Here is a 15,322-nt window from a genome sequence, read left to right as displayed (position 1 = left end):
CCCTCCATAGGTGGAGGGTATAACAATGTTTGGTCAAAAATATCATATTTTACCAATATTTTATGGTACTTTTGTTACTCAATTTTGTTTATTCTACTGACTAATGCGTCAATACATGCTGAGTTTAGTTCGGTGTTTTCCAATATCTTAAAATTACAATCAGTTGTTCATAAATACGTATGAATATGTTTACCACACATACTGCTATTGAAACTGAAATCATAGTATGTCGAGTTTTTTAGAGTTTGAATTGTGGTTTGGCCTGAAAATAATTTTACCATTAATAGCTTTAATAACTTAACTTTTACAAACTAATAAATCCGCTTTATCACAACTGAATAAATTAACGAAAATAAATGAAAATTATATATAACATCTATAGCCGTGCGTCTGAGGGTATAAATTTATATTTTTTCATGTGTCATTTAAATCGATTATTAAAAGGCGATTACTTATTTAGTTCAAATTATAAAAGTACCCAAACGACAACAATTTTTTTCATGATTCGTTTGTTTCAAAACTAACATTTACTTTGTGTTGTTGGTTCAGAACTATCAGAATCAGTTCACTCTTCTGATATGTATTCGCCCAATGCTTTTTGTACATTACTCGTTCTTTGTCCATGTCTCCTCCTGCTAGAAGCTAAGGTAATATAACCGAACTTAAATTCAATTTTCATGTAATAACCTGCCTTTCTTTACAGCGAGATTTTACAATAGATCTATATACTCTGAACATAAGTGTTGCAGATCGGACTCTAGTAAAATCGGCCAATTACCACCTTTATGGTACGAAAATAATCTATCTCGATTTTATATTAACCAGAAGCCTTAATGATTTCGGCCTCAAGGCATCTGTCGATATGATAAGGAAAGATAATCGCTACATGAATGTGTTTAAAATGGACACCCATGGTTGTGATGCCCTGAAGAGTTCCCACGATAAAATGAATTTGCTAAAGGTTATTTTTCGAGAAATATTCCGTGTCAGCAATATACCCAGGAAATGTCCAATTGCTGCGGTGAGTATTTTTAAGCACTCAAAACACTATTTGCAGAGTGTATTATCTTATTTGATTTGGCCAAACATTCGAAATGGTGGTTCAAGACCCACTATGTTTTACATCTAACTTCATATTTCGACTGAGTCGGTCTATCTATGCATTTCCGAAATGTACATGCGGTTAGAGCTTTTGTCATAATAGAATGGAGATGATCTCAAAATATTTAAGGGATAAAATGAAAAACTAAATTTCCGTTGAACCCCGAAGTCACGAATATATGCTCAATTCATTGATGCTGATAACGTTAACGGATATTATCAGATTATTATACCCCCCACCTTGAAAAGGAGGAGTATATTAACTTTGTCATTCCGTTTGTAACATCCCAAATATATACTTTATAAATATATATACTCATAATTAGCATAAAATTCTAAGTCGATTTCACGATGTCCGTCTGTCTGATTTTTGCCACATTTTTTCACGAATTTGTCTAAAAATCCCCTTCAAGGTAGAGGCTATAAAAATTTTAAAATCGAAAAAGTCCTTTTTTGGGTTTCCACGAAATATATACCAAATTATAGTTGAATTTAGGAAAACTTCTCCTAGAGCAGGAAATTTCAAGCTACGGAATATATCTGGATCCAGGAAAGATTTGGAAAGTGTAGAGTGTAAGATATAATTTGGTATTTATTTTATTGGCCTCCTTCAATGGGACCTTTTTCGATAAATTGGTGGTTTTATAAAAAATCTAAAAAACCGAATATCAGGGGTACAGTTATATGGGGAATATACGATATCGTAGATATCCCCCCTTCCAGTACAAGTACTCACAAAGAACTCCTTGTAAAAAGGTTCAGAAAACTCCAGTGAAAAATGTAGCTATAATCATCGAAATACCGAAGATGAACAGATGGACGGACGTCTTAGAATTTTACGCTGATCAAAAATAAGTTACAAACGCAAAAAACGAATTTAATATACCCTCCATACTATGTATGGTGGAGGGTATAAAAATGGTCACATAAATTCTCAATATAAAGGATTATTTGTTATAGATGGTTCTATTAAATACACATAGTGGCGTAGGGTATCATAAAATCTTCCCCGCCCAACTTTTGTTCTTTATTGTTTTTATAAATTCGTAATCTTTTGAATTCCGTAGACTCTAAGAAATACACAATCAGTATAATTTTAGAACGTTATATACAATGTTTAGTATTGCTGTTGTTAATTTGGTCTTTTCCAGAACTGCAAGAATGTAAAAATGTTTACTACGATAACCCATTTTCCCTTTATGATATCGAAAAAATAGAAAAAAATTAGTAGATTCTTGCAGTATCTGAAACAGAGCAATTTTTTTTAATGTAGCTAAAAATATATACATTTGTTGAAACTTTGAGTCAATTAACAAATATTTTTGTTTATAATTTTTCTTTCAGAACAAAAAGTACTTTATCAACAATTTCACCCTAAGGGAAGACGACTTTCCACCAATATTTCCGAGCCTAGAATTCCAAATGAAAATTGAAATAAGTGTTGATAGGGATGAGAAGGCTACCGGGATTATAAAAGGACGCATCCGTAAATAGTAAAATTTTAAACAATAATTTTAAATGTCACACCAACAGAGTTAATAATTATTGTCATAAAAATACATTCTTTTTAAAGCATCACATTCACTTTACGAATTACGACATACATAATGTACACACTCCCCCAGCCCCATAAGATATCTCTCAAACAGTAAGAAAGTCCTTTCATATGATAACGTTTTGTAATAAGCTGCAAAGACCGGAATTTAACTATTTACCGGGATTCATCTAGGTACACAGCAGAGATCTATGGGATCATGAAAGCGACAACTTATTAAATCTATGGAGAATGAAATAACTGAACCGCTGACTATTTACGAACCGATGAGACAAAAAATAATTAAAACTAGTAAAAAAACTGTATATTCGGCCGGGTCGAACTTTGAATACCCTTTCTTCATTTAAAATCCGTTAAAAATTCTGTTCAAATCTTAGCTGTAATATAAGGGTCTGTACGACGACATGGACCTACATAGGTAACTTTTGTTATAAGCCATTAAAATATTCAAATGCGAAACCTTAAAAAAATCGGTGAATAATGTAGCAGCCATCATCAAAATACCGAATATCGGGAGGTACCGTTATATGGTGGCTATACGAAGACGTGGACCTGCACAGACAATTTTCTGACTTAGGCTGTAGTATCCGTTACGAACTTCAAATACCAAATTTAAAACAAATCCGGTGTATAATATCGCTAAAATCATCAAAATGCTGAATATCAGGAGGCACCGTTACATGGGGACTATACGAAGACGTGGACCTGCACAGACAATTTTCTGTCATAGGCTGTAGTATCCATTATGAACTTCAAATACCAAATTTGAAACAAATCCGGTGAATAATGTCGCTAAAATCAACAAAGTATCGAGTATCGGGAGGTACCGTTGTATGGGGGCTATACGAAGACGTGGACCCAAAGTACCGAATATCGAGAGGTACCGTTATATAGGGGCTATACGAAGACGTGGACCTGTACAGACAATTTCTTGTCTTTGACTGTAATATCCATTTCGAACTTCAAATGCCAAATTTGAAACAATTCTGATTAATAAAGTCGTTAAAATCATCATAATACCGAATATCGGTAGGTACCGTTATATAGGGCTATACCAAAACGTGGACCTACATGGCCCATTTTCAATACCAAAAGTCCTGCAGACATAATATAGATATGAGTAAAATTTTATCAACCTACTTCACTTCTTTCGGAAGCTAGGGTGATTTCCACAGACGGACTGACATCGCTAAATGGACATAGAATTTTATGTTGATCAAGAATATATATACTCTGTGGGGTCTAAAATGTATATTTCGAGGTGTTACCCTCCTGGAGGGTATAAAAAGAAGCATCTAAGAAAAAAGTCAAAGTAGAATGCAAGTTAATCTTTTCTTAAAAATAAGCAAAACAAACTTTTGGGAATTGACACTATATAAGAATATCCTCGATGGAAATGATTTAGAAGATTTATAACCGATTCGGATTTAAAGCGTTATTTGGACTTCTTTGTAGGCACTTAATCTTAACAAAAAAGTTGTAAAGGTTTTGTTAATTTTAACATTTCTTGGTAAATGTGGATGAAAATAATTTCACATTATGGTCCCATGTATAATTTTTTCGTAAATAGAATTTCATTATCCCTTTTGTTCTAAAATAACTAAAATGCGTTGGACGAATAGAAATTACGAATCCCTGCTTAATCAATGAAATTAACATAAATTTTGCGTTTAATGTAAGCATGGTCGATGTTAATTGTTCCAAACTAATGATTTTGAAATGCGACAACCCGCCCAGTGTGAGCAATATATGAATTGTATCATGAATCCCCCAAGCGGCCAATAGTCTACACAATATTTTAGCAAATACACCAACCTTAATATTGTAACAGTTTCCCTTTCATATAGTAATCTATTACATTAAATTTAGATACTCCACAAGACTTTCAATTCTGTTAGAAAATAAGAGAAAAAGGTTTCTGGCTTTACTTAATAGAGATATGAAAATTCCAATTGAAGCCATTTTATTAGTCCCAACTCTGACTGCAAGCCATTCGAGTACATGCAGACTCCTAGATAATGGCGTTAGAACCTATTTATTTTCTATCCTCATGTAAAGTCGTCGGGAAGTTGCAGGTTGCACACAATAATTAATTATGATATTTAAATGCAAAAGAAAAACAACCACCATTTCAAACAAGTTTAGTATTTGACTCTATAGTCCAGTCGAAATAGACATTTTAAATTGTAAACAGAGCTGAATTTTGAAATGAAAATGTCAAAAATCTCATGTGTATTCGGGTCAAAGGTATTCGGGTCAAAGGTCAGCATTTTTAATTATACCCTAAAAGACTATGTGTTGGAGGTATTATAAGTTTGATTGGATCAAAAATGATGTAACGAGTCGAAATATTGATCCCCGACATAGGAAACTATATAATGATCTTCCTAGCTGAGTCGATCTAGCTATGTATGTCCGTTCGTCTGTTCATAGTGGGTGAAATAGACCATAACTTTTATGTAAGAAAATACGAAAATTTCCAGCAGCATTTAAATGTAAATAAATAATAACTCGGCAAATATTAACAGGTTAAAAAGCAGTAAGTTCGACCGGGCCGAACTTTGAATGCCCTCCAACATTTGGAACGAATTTGGAAATTTCCAAAAAATATAGTCCGCTAAAAAATCTGTTAAAATCTTAAAAATACCGAATATAGCCGTTATATTGGGATCTATACGACGTGGACCTACATAGGCATTGTTTGTTATAAGACATTACCATATTATAAACGGTGAATAATGTAGCATCATCAAAATACCGTACATAGGGAGGTAGTGTTGTATCGAAGCTATACGAAGACCTGGACCTGCATAGAAAATTTTCTGTCACATGCTGTAGGATCCATTACGATCTTCAATACGAGATCTCAAACAATTTCGGTGAGTATTGTACCTAAAATCGCCAAAATACCGAATATAGGGAGGTACTGATATATGGGGCCTATACGAAGACCTGGACCTCCATAGAGAATTTTGTGTCACAGACTGTAGTATCCATTACGAACTTCAAATGCCAAATTTGAAACAATTCCGGTGAATAATGTCGCTAAAATCATCAAAATACCGAATATCGGGTGGTACCGTTATATGGGGGCTATACGCAGACGTGGACATGCAGAGACAATTTTCTGTCCTAGGCTGTAGTATCCACTTCGAACATCAAATACAAAATTTGAAACAATTCCGGTAAATAATGTCGCTAAAATCATCAAAATACCGAATATCGGGAGGTACCGTTATATGGGGGCTATATGAAAACGTGGACCTACATGACCCATTTACGAACTTAACCTGCCTACTGGCAAAATAAACATGTGTGCAAAATTTTAAAAGCCATTGAAATTGAAATTTCAAAATGTGCAAGAACTTACAGCGCAACAGAAAGAAAATAGACTCAAAGAGCTAAAGAGTTGTTTCGCTTGGCCGAAAGTGGTGAACTGCAAAATTGGTTTTCGCCGATGAGAAAACATTCGTTGTCCAGCAGTTTGTAAACAAACAAAATGATTGTGTTTTTATTCGCCAAAGAGGTCAGATGAAAATGTGCACCTTCGGTTGGTCACCAGAACTCAAGCGACGGCCATGGTAATGGTGTGGGCCGTCATAACAGCCGATGGTCGCCTTCCGCTAGTATTAATCGACCGTGGAATCAGATTAAATGCCGAATATTATCGCGAAAATATTCTGGAGGGTGTATTAAAGCCTTGGGCACGCAAATATTTTGGCCGCAGACCTTGGACATTCCAACAGGACTCAGTGCCATTGCATTCAGCACGCGCCACCCAAGAATGGTTACAAAATGAGGTTCCTCGCTTCATTTCCAGCGCACAATAGCCAAAAAATTTCAGATACCAATCCGTTGGACTATTTTGTCTGGAGTATTTTGAAAGCAAGGTTGGCACTAAAAAAATCCAAAGTATAGATCACCTCAAGCAAGCGTTTCGCCAGGAATGGCTCAAAATACCGCAGAGCAACATTCGGGCAGCGTGTGACGGTTTCATTGGCCGTTTGAAGGCCATAATTCGTGCCAAAGGTGACCAATTCAAACAAATCTAAACTTATTTTAAAATTTTAATTTGGAGTGGCCCATTTCTCAACTCGATTCAAGTTTGACAAAAATATTACAATGCACCAAGATAGAATGAAATATAAAACTTCCTTCGGGACACTCGTACACGCATCGGGACGGACATGACTGAATCGACACAAAAAATCTTGAAACGGATGTCGTCCAAAGAGACATGATGTTTAAAACCACCGTTTCATTGAACAACACCTTGGACGTATCAAATGATGTATACCCTCCTCTGCAGTAAATATTAGTAGCCAATTATAAAATCGGCAAACGAAACAAAAACAAATCTGAAATTAAATTTTTTTCGCACTTTTTTCTTGTAACATCGCGAAAACTTTTTTTTAACTTTCAACACACAACTGTCCACAATTGTTTTTGATTTCACATCATTTAGTAAAATTTTGTAACAATTGTTACAAAATATCAACTAAATAAGAGCACTTAATTATAAAACAAATGAAACAATTAATATGCATTAATCGTGTATGAATCAAAATATTCTACTCAAATTTAGCCATTTTTATCCCAATTATCAAAAACCAAAAAAAAATTACAAGGTGCTGGAAACCATTATAATTGCATTTTATTGTCATACTAGGTTTAGACTTCATAATAATTTTCGAACACGTCCATTGATTGTTACTTTCGCAACCGTTTGATTCGCAATCAAAATATCAAAATGTAATTGCCATGTTATTGTGGGTGTAAACACTGGGAAATCATCATCTCTTATTGTGTAATTGTTGATAGAATATAATGTGTCCTGAAAATGAAAAAAAGAAGAAATTGAATTATTAGTTGCGCAATATACCAAAGACGTAGAAGTATAAAGGTAGGACAAGACAGAGTCAAAATATGACAATCCTGTGAAAACACCTCAATTGTTATAATATCATAACAATGTTAACTGATTTAAACCGCTAAGGCAATACGCAAATTTTTAAAAAGGTCTACAGCATATAATTTTAAAACCGTATTTTTCATTTTTTTTTATTATACCCTCCACCATAGTATGGAGCATGCTACAATAAAATCAAGGTAGGGCTTTGATACCATATGATTTTAATTTTTTAATTTTTTTGGCTTAATATGTCAACTATATTTGTTTATATATATTTGTTTTCTTTTCAACAACAAAAAATTGTTCACAAAATATTCAAATTCGGGTGTTTTCAAAATGTTTATTTTGACGTATGAATCGACAATATCTACAGTTTTTGTAGCGAAATAAACCTTTGGAGATATATAGAACATGATTTTGAAAAGAAATGTTGACCTTTCATTCAGTTTTCGCGGTTTTCAATTATTTGTTCAAAATAAATGCAACAAGATGTTTGATTTTCTATAGTTTTGATACTAATTCTGACATTACAATAACGAACGAAATAAATAACTGAACGAAATAAAATAGGTTGATTAAATTTTACTCAAATATGTGTTATGTATGCAGGACTTTTGGTATTGAAAATGGGTGATGTAGGTCCACGTGTTGGTATAGCCCCCATATAACGGTAACTCCCGATATTCGGTACTTTGATGATTTTAGCGACATTATTCACCGGAAACGTTTCATAATTTGGTATTTGAAGTTCGTAATGGGTACTACAGCCTATGACAGAAACTTGTCTGTGCAGGTCCATGTTTAGATATAGCCCCATATAATAATACCTCCCTATTTTCGGTATTTTCGTGATTTGAGCGACATTATTTACCGGAAATGTTTCAAATTTCGTGTTTGAAGTTTGTAATGGATACTACAGCCTATGACAAAAATGCAGGTCCATGTCTTCGTATAGCCCCCATATAACGGTACCTCCCGATATTTGGTATTTTTAATCATTTTAGCGACATTATTCACCGGAATTGTTTCAAATTTAGTATTTGAAGTTGGTTATGGATACTACAGCCTATGACAGAAAATTGTCTGTGCAGGTCTTCGTTTTAGTTTAGCCCCATATAATAGTACCTTCCTATATTCGCTATTTTGATGATTTTGCTGATGCAGATCCACGTCGTCGTATAGACCCTAATATAACGGCTACATTCGGTATTTTTAAGATTTTAGGAGAATTTTGAACGGATTTTATTTTTTTATCGTCAAATTCGTTCCAAATGGTGGAGGGTATTCAAAGTTCGGCCCGGCCGAAATTATAGCTTTTTTACTTGTTTTGAAATATATTTCGACCTTGGACGGACGGACATGGCATGGGTATGTACCAGAAGGAGTAGACCAATATGGCCCATCTCTGAACTCGATCTAAGATCTAAGACCAACGGAAAGAGCTATGATGAAATTTGGAACCAAAGCCATTGATGGAGTGCAGGATAGAACACTATGTAAACGGACAGAGCTAAAAACTTAAAATTGGTATCTGAACCAAGAATGATTGATATATGAAGGTGATTTTGGAAATGTTAGTACACATTTGATACTAAATTTGGAACAGTTTGGCTTAGGGTGAAGATGGAATTTTGAAATTATGTATTAGGGTCCCTGTTGGTGGTTGGTGTGTGTTAAATATATGGTTGGTTGGTATTGGGTGGACAGACAGTGCTTGAAATCTGCAATTTGGTATTGGGGTGGCTTGTAGATTGGACATATGTAGGTGGTTTCATAAATATGTACTATAATTGTACGAAAAGTACTGAATGGTACTATATTTGGCATTGGGTGAAGGGATAGAGATAAAATTCAGTAATTGGATATTTAGATTAATGATGGTAACTGTGTTTGAGATTTGGCGGTGGTTTGGAAATGCGTCCTACATTTGTATGAAAGTACTGAATGGCATTTGGTATTGGGTGAAGGTATAAGGCTGGAATCCTCAAATTTGATATTAAGGTATCTGGTCTCTCTATTGGTATCTGGAATTAAGGTATGGAGATGGTTTTGGAAATGTGTACTATAATTGTACAAAAAGTACTAAATATTAATATATGTATTTGGCATTGGGTGAAGGGACAGAGATAAAATTCTGAAATTTGATATATATATTTGATGCTATAATTGTGCTAAATGGTACTAAATTTGGTAGTGAGAGAAATTAAAGAGCTAAAATCGGGAACTCTGATATTAAGGTCACTGTTGGCATTTGAGCTTGAGATATAAAGATTGTTTTGAAAATGTGTACGATAATTGTACGAAATGAACTTAATAGTACAAAATTTGGTTTGAAGCATTGTACTGGAATCCTGAAATTTGAAATAGATGTCACTGTTGGTATCTGTGTTTGACATTTGGCGGTGTTTTGGAAATGCGCCCTATATTTGTACGAAAAGTACTAAATGTTACTAAGTTTGGTGTTGAAATTTGATATTTAGATAACTTTTGGTATCTGAGGTTAAGATTTGGCGGTGGGCTTGGAAATGCGTACTATAGTTATTGGAAAAATACTAAATTAAACTAATTGTGGTATTGGGTTAAGGGATAGAACTGAACCCGTGAAATTTTAAATTGCGATAACTGTTGGTGGCTAGGATTGCGATATGGGACGGATTTGGAAATGAGTACTAAAATTACACGAAATGCACTAAATGTTACAAAATTTGGTATAAAGTGAATATATAGAGCTGGAATCCTGAAATTTGAATCTGGAATTGAGATATGGAGGAGGTTTTGCAAATTTGTACTATAGTTGTTCAAAACATACTGAATTGTACTAATTTTGGATCGCTGTTGGTGTCTAGGATAAGAGAGATGTAGATTTTTTTGGATATGCGTATTAAATGTTACTAGATGTGAAGGAATAGAGCAGAAGTTCTGAAATTACCTTGAGATCACTGTTGGTTCCTTTGGTTTACATATGTAGAAGTTAAAATAGTTTTGGCCAGACAAATTGAATGTGCGTACATTGTGCAATGGTTTTATTAATTCCGTAGCCGTATGTATACGACGACGTGGACCTGCATAGGCAACTTTTGTCATAAACCATTACAATATTTAAATGCGAACGTGAAAAATAAATTCGGTGAATACTGTAGCTAAAATCATCAAAATACCGAACATAGGGAGGTACCATTATATGGGGGCTATACCAAACCGTGAACCTGCACAGATAATTTTCTGTCATAGTCTGTAGTATCCATTACGAACTTCAAATACCAAATTTGAAACATTTCCGGTGAATGATGTCGCTAAAATCATCAAAATACCGAATATCGGGATGTGCTGTTATATGGAGGCTACACGAAGGCGTGGACCTGCACAGACAATTTTCTGTCTTAGGCTGTAGTATCCATTACGAACTTCAAATGCCAAATTTGAAACAATTCCGGTGAATAATACCGCTTAAATCATTAAAATACCGAAAGTCCGGAGGTACCGTTATATGGGGGCTATACGAAGACGTGAACCTCCGCAGACAATTTTCTGTCTTAGGTTGTAGTATTTATTACGAATTTCAAATAATAAATTCGAAACAATTCCGGTTAATAATGTCGCTTAAATCCCCACAATATCGAAAATAAGGAGGTAATTATATTGGAGTCTATATCAAAACGTGGACCTACATGGCCCATTTTTAATACCAAAAGTCCTGCAGACATAATATACATTTGAGTAAAATTTTGTCAACCTATTTCATTTCGTTCGGAAACTAGAGTGATTTGCACAGACGGACAGACGAATTTTATGCTGATGTGGGGTCTACAATGTATATTTTCAGGTGTTAGAAACGGAATGACAAACTTAATATACCCTCCATACTATGGTGGAGGGTATAAAAAGGTCCAACTCGAACTCTTGCAATGAATTTTGAAACGTAAATATGTTTGAGGCGTTTATTATTCGAGACTTGCTTACCTTTAAGAGTGGACATTTCTTTGGCACATTAGCGACACGAAAAACTTCTCGAGCTACGATTTTTAATAGATTTGCCCTTTGCGTTTGACTCAGGGTCTTACATCCCGGCAATGTTATGTTGAGGACATTCACCTGATGATTGCTTTGCTTTAGCGCAAACATTGTCATTTTCATGTCGAAATCCTGGACATTCTTCTTGGTAACAAAGTCAATGTAGAGCACCTTGTTACCGTAAATGATACAATGATATGATTTCAGCAAATCCTGATCAAAGACTGTCATTTTGGCATCTACCATTTCCACTGTAAAATTGCGCTGTTAAAGGTGTTAAAATTCATTAGAAAAGATGTTAATAGGAAAATATCAATCACTTACTTTACAATTTATTAGATGCATAGCCATGAATATAACACAAAATGTTAATACCACTTGATCCATATTCTTCGCTGTTGCACTTGACAATTCCGAAATACAAATTCGATACATTTAGATTTGTAGGTATATTTTATATTGTAAATGACTTTATTATACAATTTGCCTATTAGATTGCCTATAATATGGATTCGAATTCTAGAATTCTAATAAATAATGAGCAATTAATGGTTATTTGTTTAACTTCATTGTAAATGCCAAAAATGTTTGTTGTGAGTGTTTCAAAATTAGATATCGGTGCAATATATATTTGCAACGTACTTAATTCGTTGCAAAAAATACCAATTGATATTGGCATATTTTTGCTTGAAGGGACAAAATTAGAAACAAGTAAAAAAAGCAGTAAGTTCGGTCGGGCTGAATACCCTCCACCATTTGGAACGAATTAGGAAATGTTCAAAAAAAAAAAAAAATAAATAAATAAAATCCATTAAATATTCTGTTAAAATCTTAAAAATACTCAATATTGTAAGGTGTCGATATATTGGGGGGATATACGATATTGTGGACCTATATAGACAAATCTATGTCTGGGGGTAAAGTACTCACAATGAATTTCTTGTGTGGAATTTCAGACAATTCCATTGAAAAATGTGGCTAAAATCATCAAAATACCGAATATCGGGGGGTCCCGTTACATGGGGCTATGCGATATCGTGGACCTATACAGACAATTCTCTTTCAAGGGGTAAAGTGCTCACAAGGAACTCCTTGTGTGAAATTTCAGACAATTCAGTTGCAAAATGTGGCTAAATCATCAAAATACCGAATATCGAGAGGTGCCGTTACATGGGGCTATACGATATCGTGGACCTATACGGACAATTCTAATTCAGGGGGTAAAGTGCTCACAATGAACTCCTTTTGTGAAATTTCAAACAATTCCATTGAAAAATGTGGCTAAAATCATCAAAATACCGAATACTAGGGTACCGTTATTTTTGGGGCTATACGATATCGTGCACCTATATAGACAATTCTCTTTCAGGGGGTAAAGTGCTCACAAAGGACTCATTGTGTAGAGTTTCAGACAATTCCCTTAAAAAATGTGGCTAAAATCATCAAAATACCGAATATCGGGGTGTACCGTTATGTGGGGGCTATACGATATCGTGGGCCTATATAGACAATTCTCTTTCAGGGAATAAAGTGCTCAAAAACGACTCCTTGTGTAGAATTTCAGACAATTCCCTTAAAAAAACAACAGACGGACGGACTGAGGGTATGTATGGTTGAGGGTATAAAAATGTATGATATTGGAGTAAATATATTTCAGATCAAAATATGACTCGAAAGAGTTCGATTAGACCAGGTTTTTGGCTATTCGAAATTGATGGGTAGGAAAAGCACCAAAAGGTACGAAACATTGTATAAATAAATTTTTGTATGTAGTTTCGTTAAGTTTTTGCTAAATCCTACTAAAAGCGTACAAAATGCACATTATATGGGTAAAAAAGAAACCCGTGGAAATATAAACCTGAAAAATTGGTATGAGAGTTTGTCTTGGTGTGGACAGCAATTTGTAGATTTGGCAAAATAACGTAACAGACCTGTTGGGTAGGGGGGTTATTCATGGTATGCGGACCTGCCATTAAACAAGGAAATCCATGCGAAAAGTTCTGTCATTTCCAAGTCACTCGCCCGACAGTTGTTAAAATTATTCCAGTGACAGCTCATTCTATTGTTTACAAGCGTACAAAAGCATTTTGGTGAGAATTTTCCAGAAAAAAAAAATATTCGTGATGGAATTCAAGCGCGATAGTGTGATTTCTTTATATTTGGCTGGAAAACCGCAAGTGGCTATCGTTAGATAACCCCAGCATTTAAATGTGAAAAAATCTTTTGTGTCTCGTGAGCTGAACAGTAAAGCCATTGAAATTCCAAAAAATGCAAGAACTTACACCGCAACAGAAAGAAAATAGAAAAGAGCTTGGCTGGGCCGAAAGTGGTGAGCTGCCGAATTTGGTTTTCTCCGATGAGAAAACATTCGTTGTCCCGTAGTTTGTAAACAGCTGAAGGTCGCTCTCCGCTCGTATTAATCGACCGTGGCATCAGAATAAATACCGAATATTATTCCGAAAATATTCTGGAGGGTGTATTAAAGCCTTGGCAGCAGACCTTGGACATTCCAAAAGGACTCAGCACCTTCACACTCAGCACGCGCCACCCAAGAATGGTTACAAAATGAGTTTCCTCGCTTCATTTCCAGCGCACAATGGCCACCAAATCTCCGGATACCTATCCGTTGGACTATTGTGTCTGGGGTATTTGGGAAAGAAAGGTTGGTACTAATAATACCAAAGTGTCGATCACCTCAAGCAAGCGATTCGCCGGGAATGGGCCAAAATACCGCAGAGCAACATTCGGGCAGCGAGTGACGGCTTCATTGGCCGTTTGGTGACCAATTCGAACAAATCTAAACTTATTCTAAAATTTGATGCTATTTCTGACATTTTTGCTTCCGTTCAATAAAATTTAAAAAATAAATGTAAATATTTTTCCGTTTAACTTTGTTGCAGTTTTTTATCTCACCCTGTATATGGGAGCTATATCCAAATCTGAACCGAACTTGATAAAGTTTGGCATAGGTATTGCCGAGCTCTATGAGATATATAGTACCAAATATCATTGTTGTCGAATGCATATTACTAATGTGAGGTACTTAAACACCAAACCGGATGAAACATATACATGGGAGCTATAGCTATATCTGAACCGATTCTCTCCGAATTCAATGTACTTGCTTCTAGACTGAATTCGGTCGGATGTACCAAAATTTTGGCCATTTGGTACACAAAATAATTCAAAATCGTTTGAAGATATATATGGGAGCTATATCTAAATCTGATCCGATTCTCACCAATTTCAGTAGGGTCCGTTTTGGCCAAACAAATATTTTTTGAAATATTTTATCTCAATCGGATAATAAATGCGGCCTGCATTTTGTTCACAAAAATACATGGACAGACGCATAAGTCAACTCAGAAACTGATTCTATGAAGATCCTCAAAAGTAATTATCGGTCCATATCGCTTCCTTCTCCATGTTACAAACAAATGCACAAAGACATAATACCCTTACGTGGGGGTATAAAAAAATAGAAAATGGGCGAGAAAGAAAGTTGTGTAAAAAATGTGAATTTCATAATGAACACCTTCAGCGATACCATTTTTAAGTCGTAACAAGTTAAAAAGCAGTAAGCTCGGCCGGGCCGAACTGTGAATACCCTCCACCATTTGGAACGAATTTGGAGATTTTTAAAAAATAAAATGCGTTAAAAATCTGTTAAATCGTTAAAAAAGCCGAATATATCCGTTATATTAGGGTCTATACAACGTGGACCTAAATAGGTTTTGTTTGTC

At 34.9% G+C, this 15,322-nt stretch overlaps 2 protein-coding genes across 2 annotated transcripts; one reads left to right on the top strand and one right to left on the bottom strand.

Moving 5' to 3' along the window:
- Positions 1–411: 411 nt before the first annotated feature.
- Positions 412–2,676, top strand: LOC109613655 (uncharacterized). Its single transcript, XM_020038730.2, has 3 exons — positions 412–647; positions 704–1,021; positions 2,446–2,676. Exons 1-3 carry the CDS (start codon positions 579–581, stop codon positions 2,593–2,595), a joined length of 537 nt encoding a protein of 178 aa, XP_019894289.1. The 5' UTR covers positions 412–578; the 3' UTR covers positions 2,596–2,676.
- A 4,628-nt stretch (positions 2,677–7,304) lies between these two features.
- On the bottom strand, positions 7,305–11,826 carry LOC131806807 (uncharacterized). The gene is made up of 2 exons (XM_059131507.1): positions 11,529–11,826; positions 7,305–7,490 (listed from the first exon to the last, which is right to left on the bottom strand). Exons 1-2 carry the CDS (start codon positions 11,823–11,825, stop codon positions 7,335–7,337), a joined length of 453 nt encoding a protein of 150 aa, XP_058987490.1. The 5' UTR covers position 11,826; the 3' UTR covers positions 7,305–7,334.
- Positions 11,827–15,322: the final 3,496 nt, after the last annotated feature.

The sequence above is a fragment of the Musca domestica genome, unplaced genomic scaffold (assembly GCF_030504385.1).
Source record: "Musca domestica strain aabys unplaced genomic scaffold, Musca_domestica.polishedcontigs.V.1.1 9, whole genome shotgun sequence".
NCBI lineage: Eukaryota > Metazoa > Arthropoda > Insecta > Diptera > Muscidae > Musca > Musca domestica.
The sequence above is the reverse complement of the archived record's forward strand: the minus strand, read 5'-3'. Positions and strand labels throughout refer to the sequence as shown.

Excerpts from the sequence above, each read along its gene's own strand:
- LOC109613655 (XM_020038730.2), top strand. The coding sequence starts at position 579 with ATGTATTCGCCCAATGCTTTTTGTACATTACTCGTTCTTTGTCCATGT. Across the intron at positions 648-703 it reads TCCTCCTGCTAGAAGCTAAG|CGAGATTTTACAATAGATCT; the intron begins GTAATATAACCG and ends CTTTCTTTACAG. Across the intron at positions 1,022-2,445 it reads GGAAATGTCCAATTGCTGCG|AACAAAAAGTACTTTATCAA; the intron begins GTGAGTATTTTT and ends TTTTTCTTTCAG.
- LOC131806807 (XM_059131507.1), bottom strand. The coding sequence starts at position 11,825 with ATGGTAGATGCCAAAATGACAGTCTTTGATCAGGATTTGCTGAAATCA. Across the intron at positions 7,491-11,528 it reads AGAAATGTCCACTCTTAAAG|GACACATTATATTCTATCAA; the intron begins GTAAGCAAGTCT and ends TTTCATTTTCAG.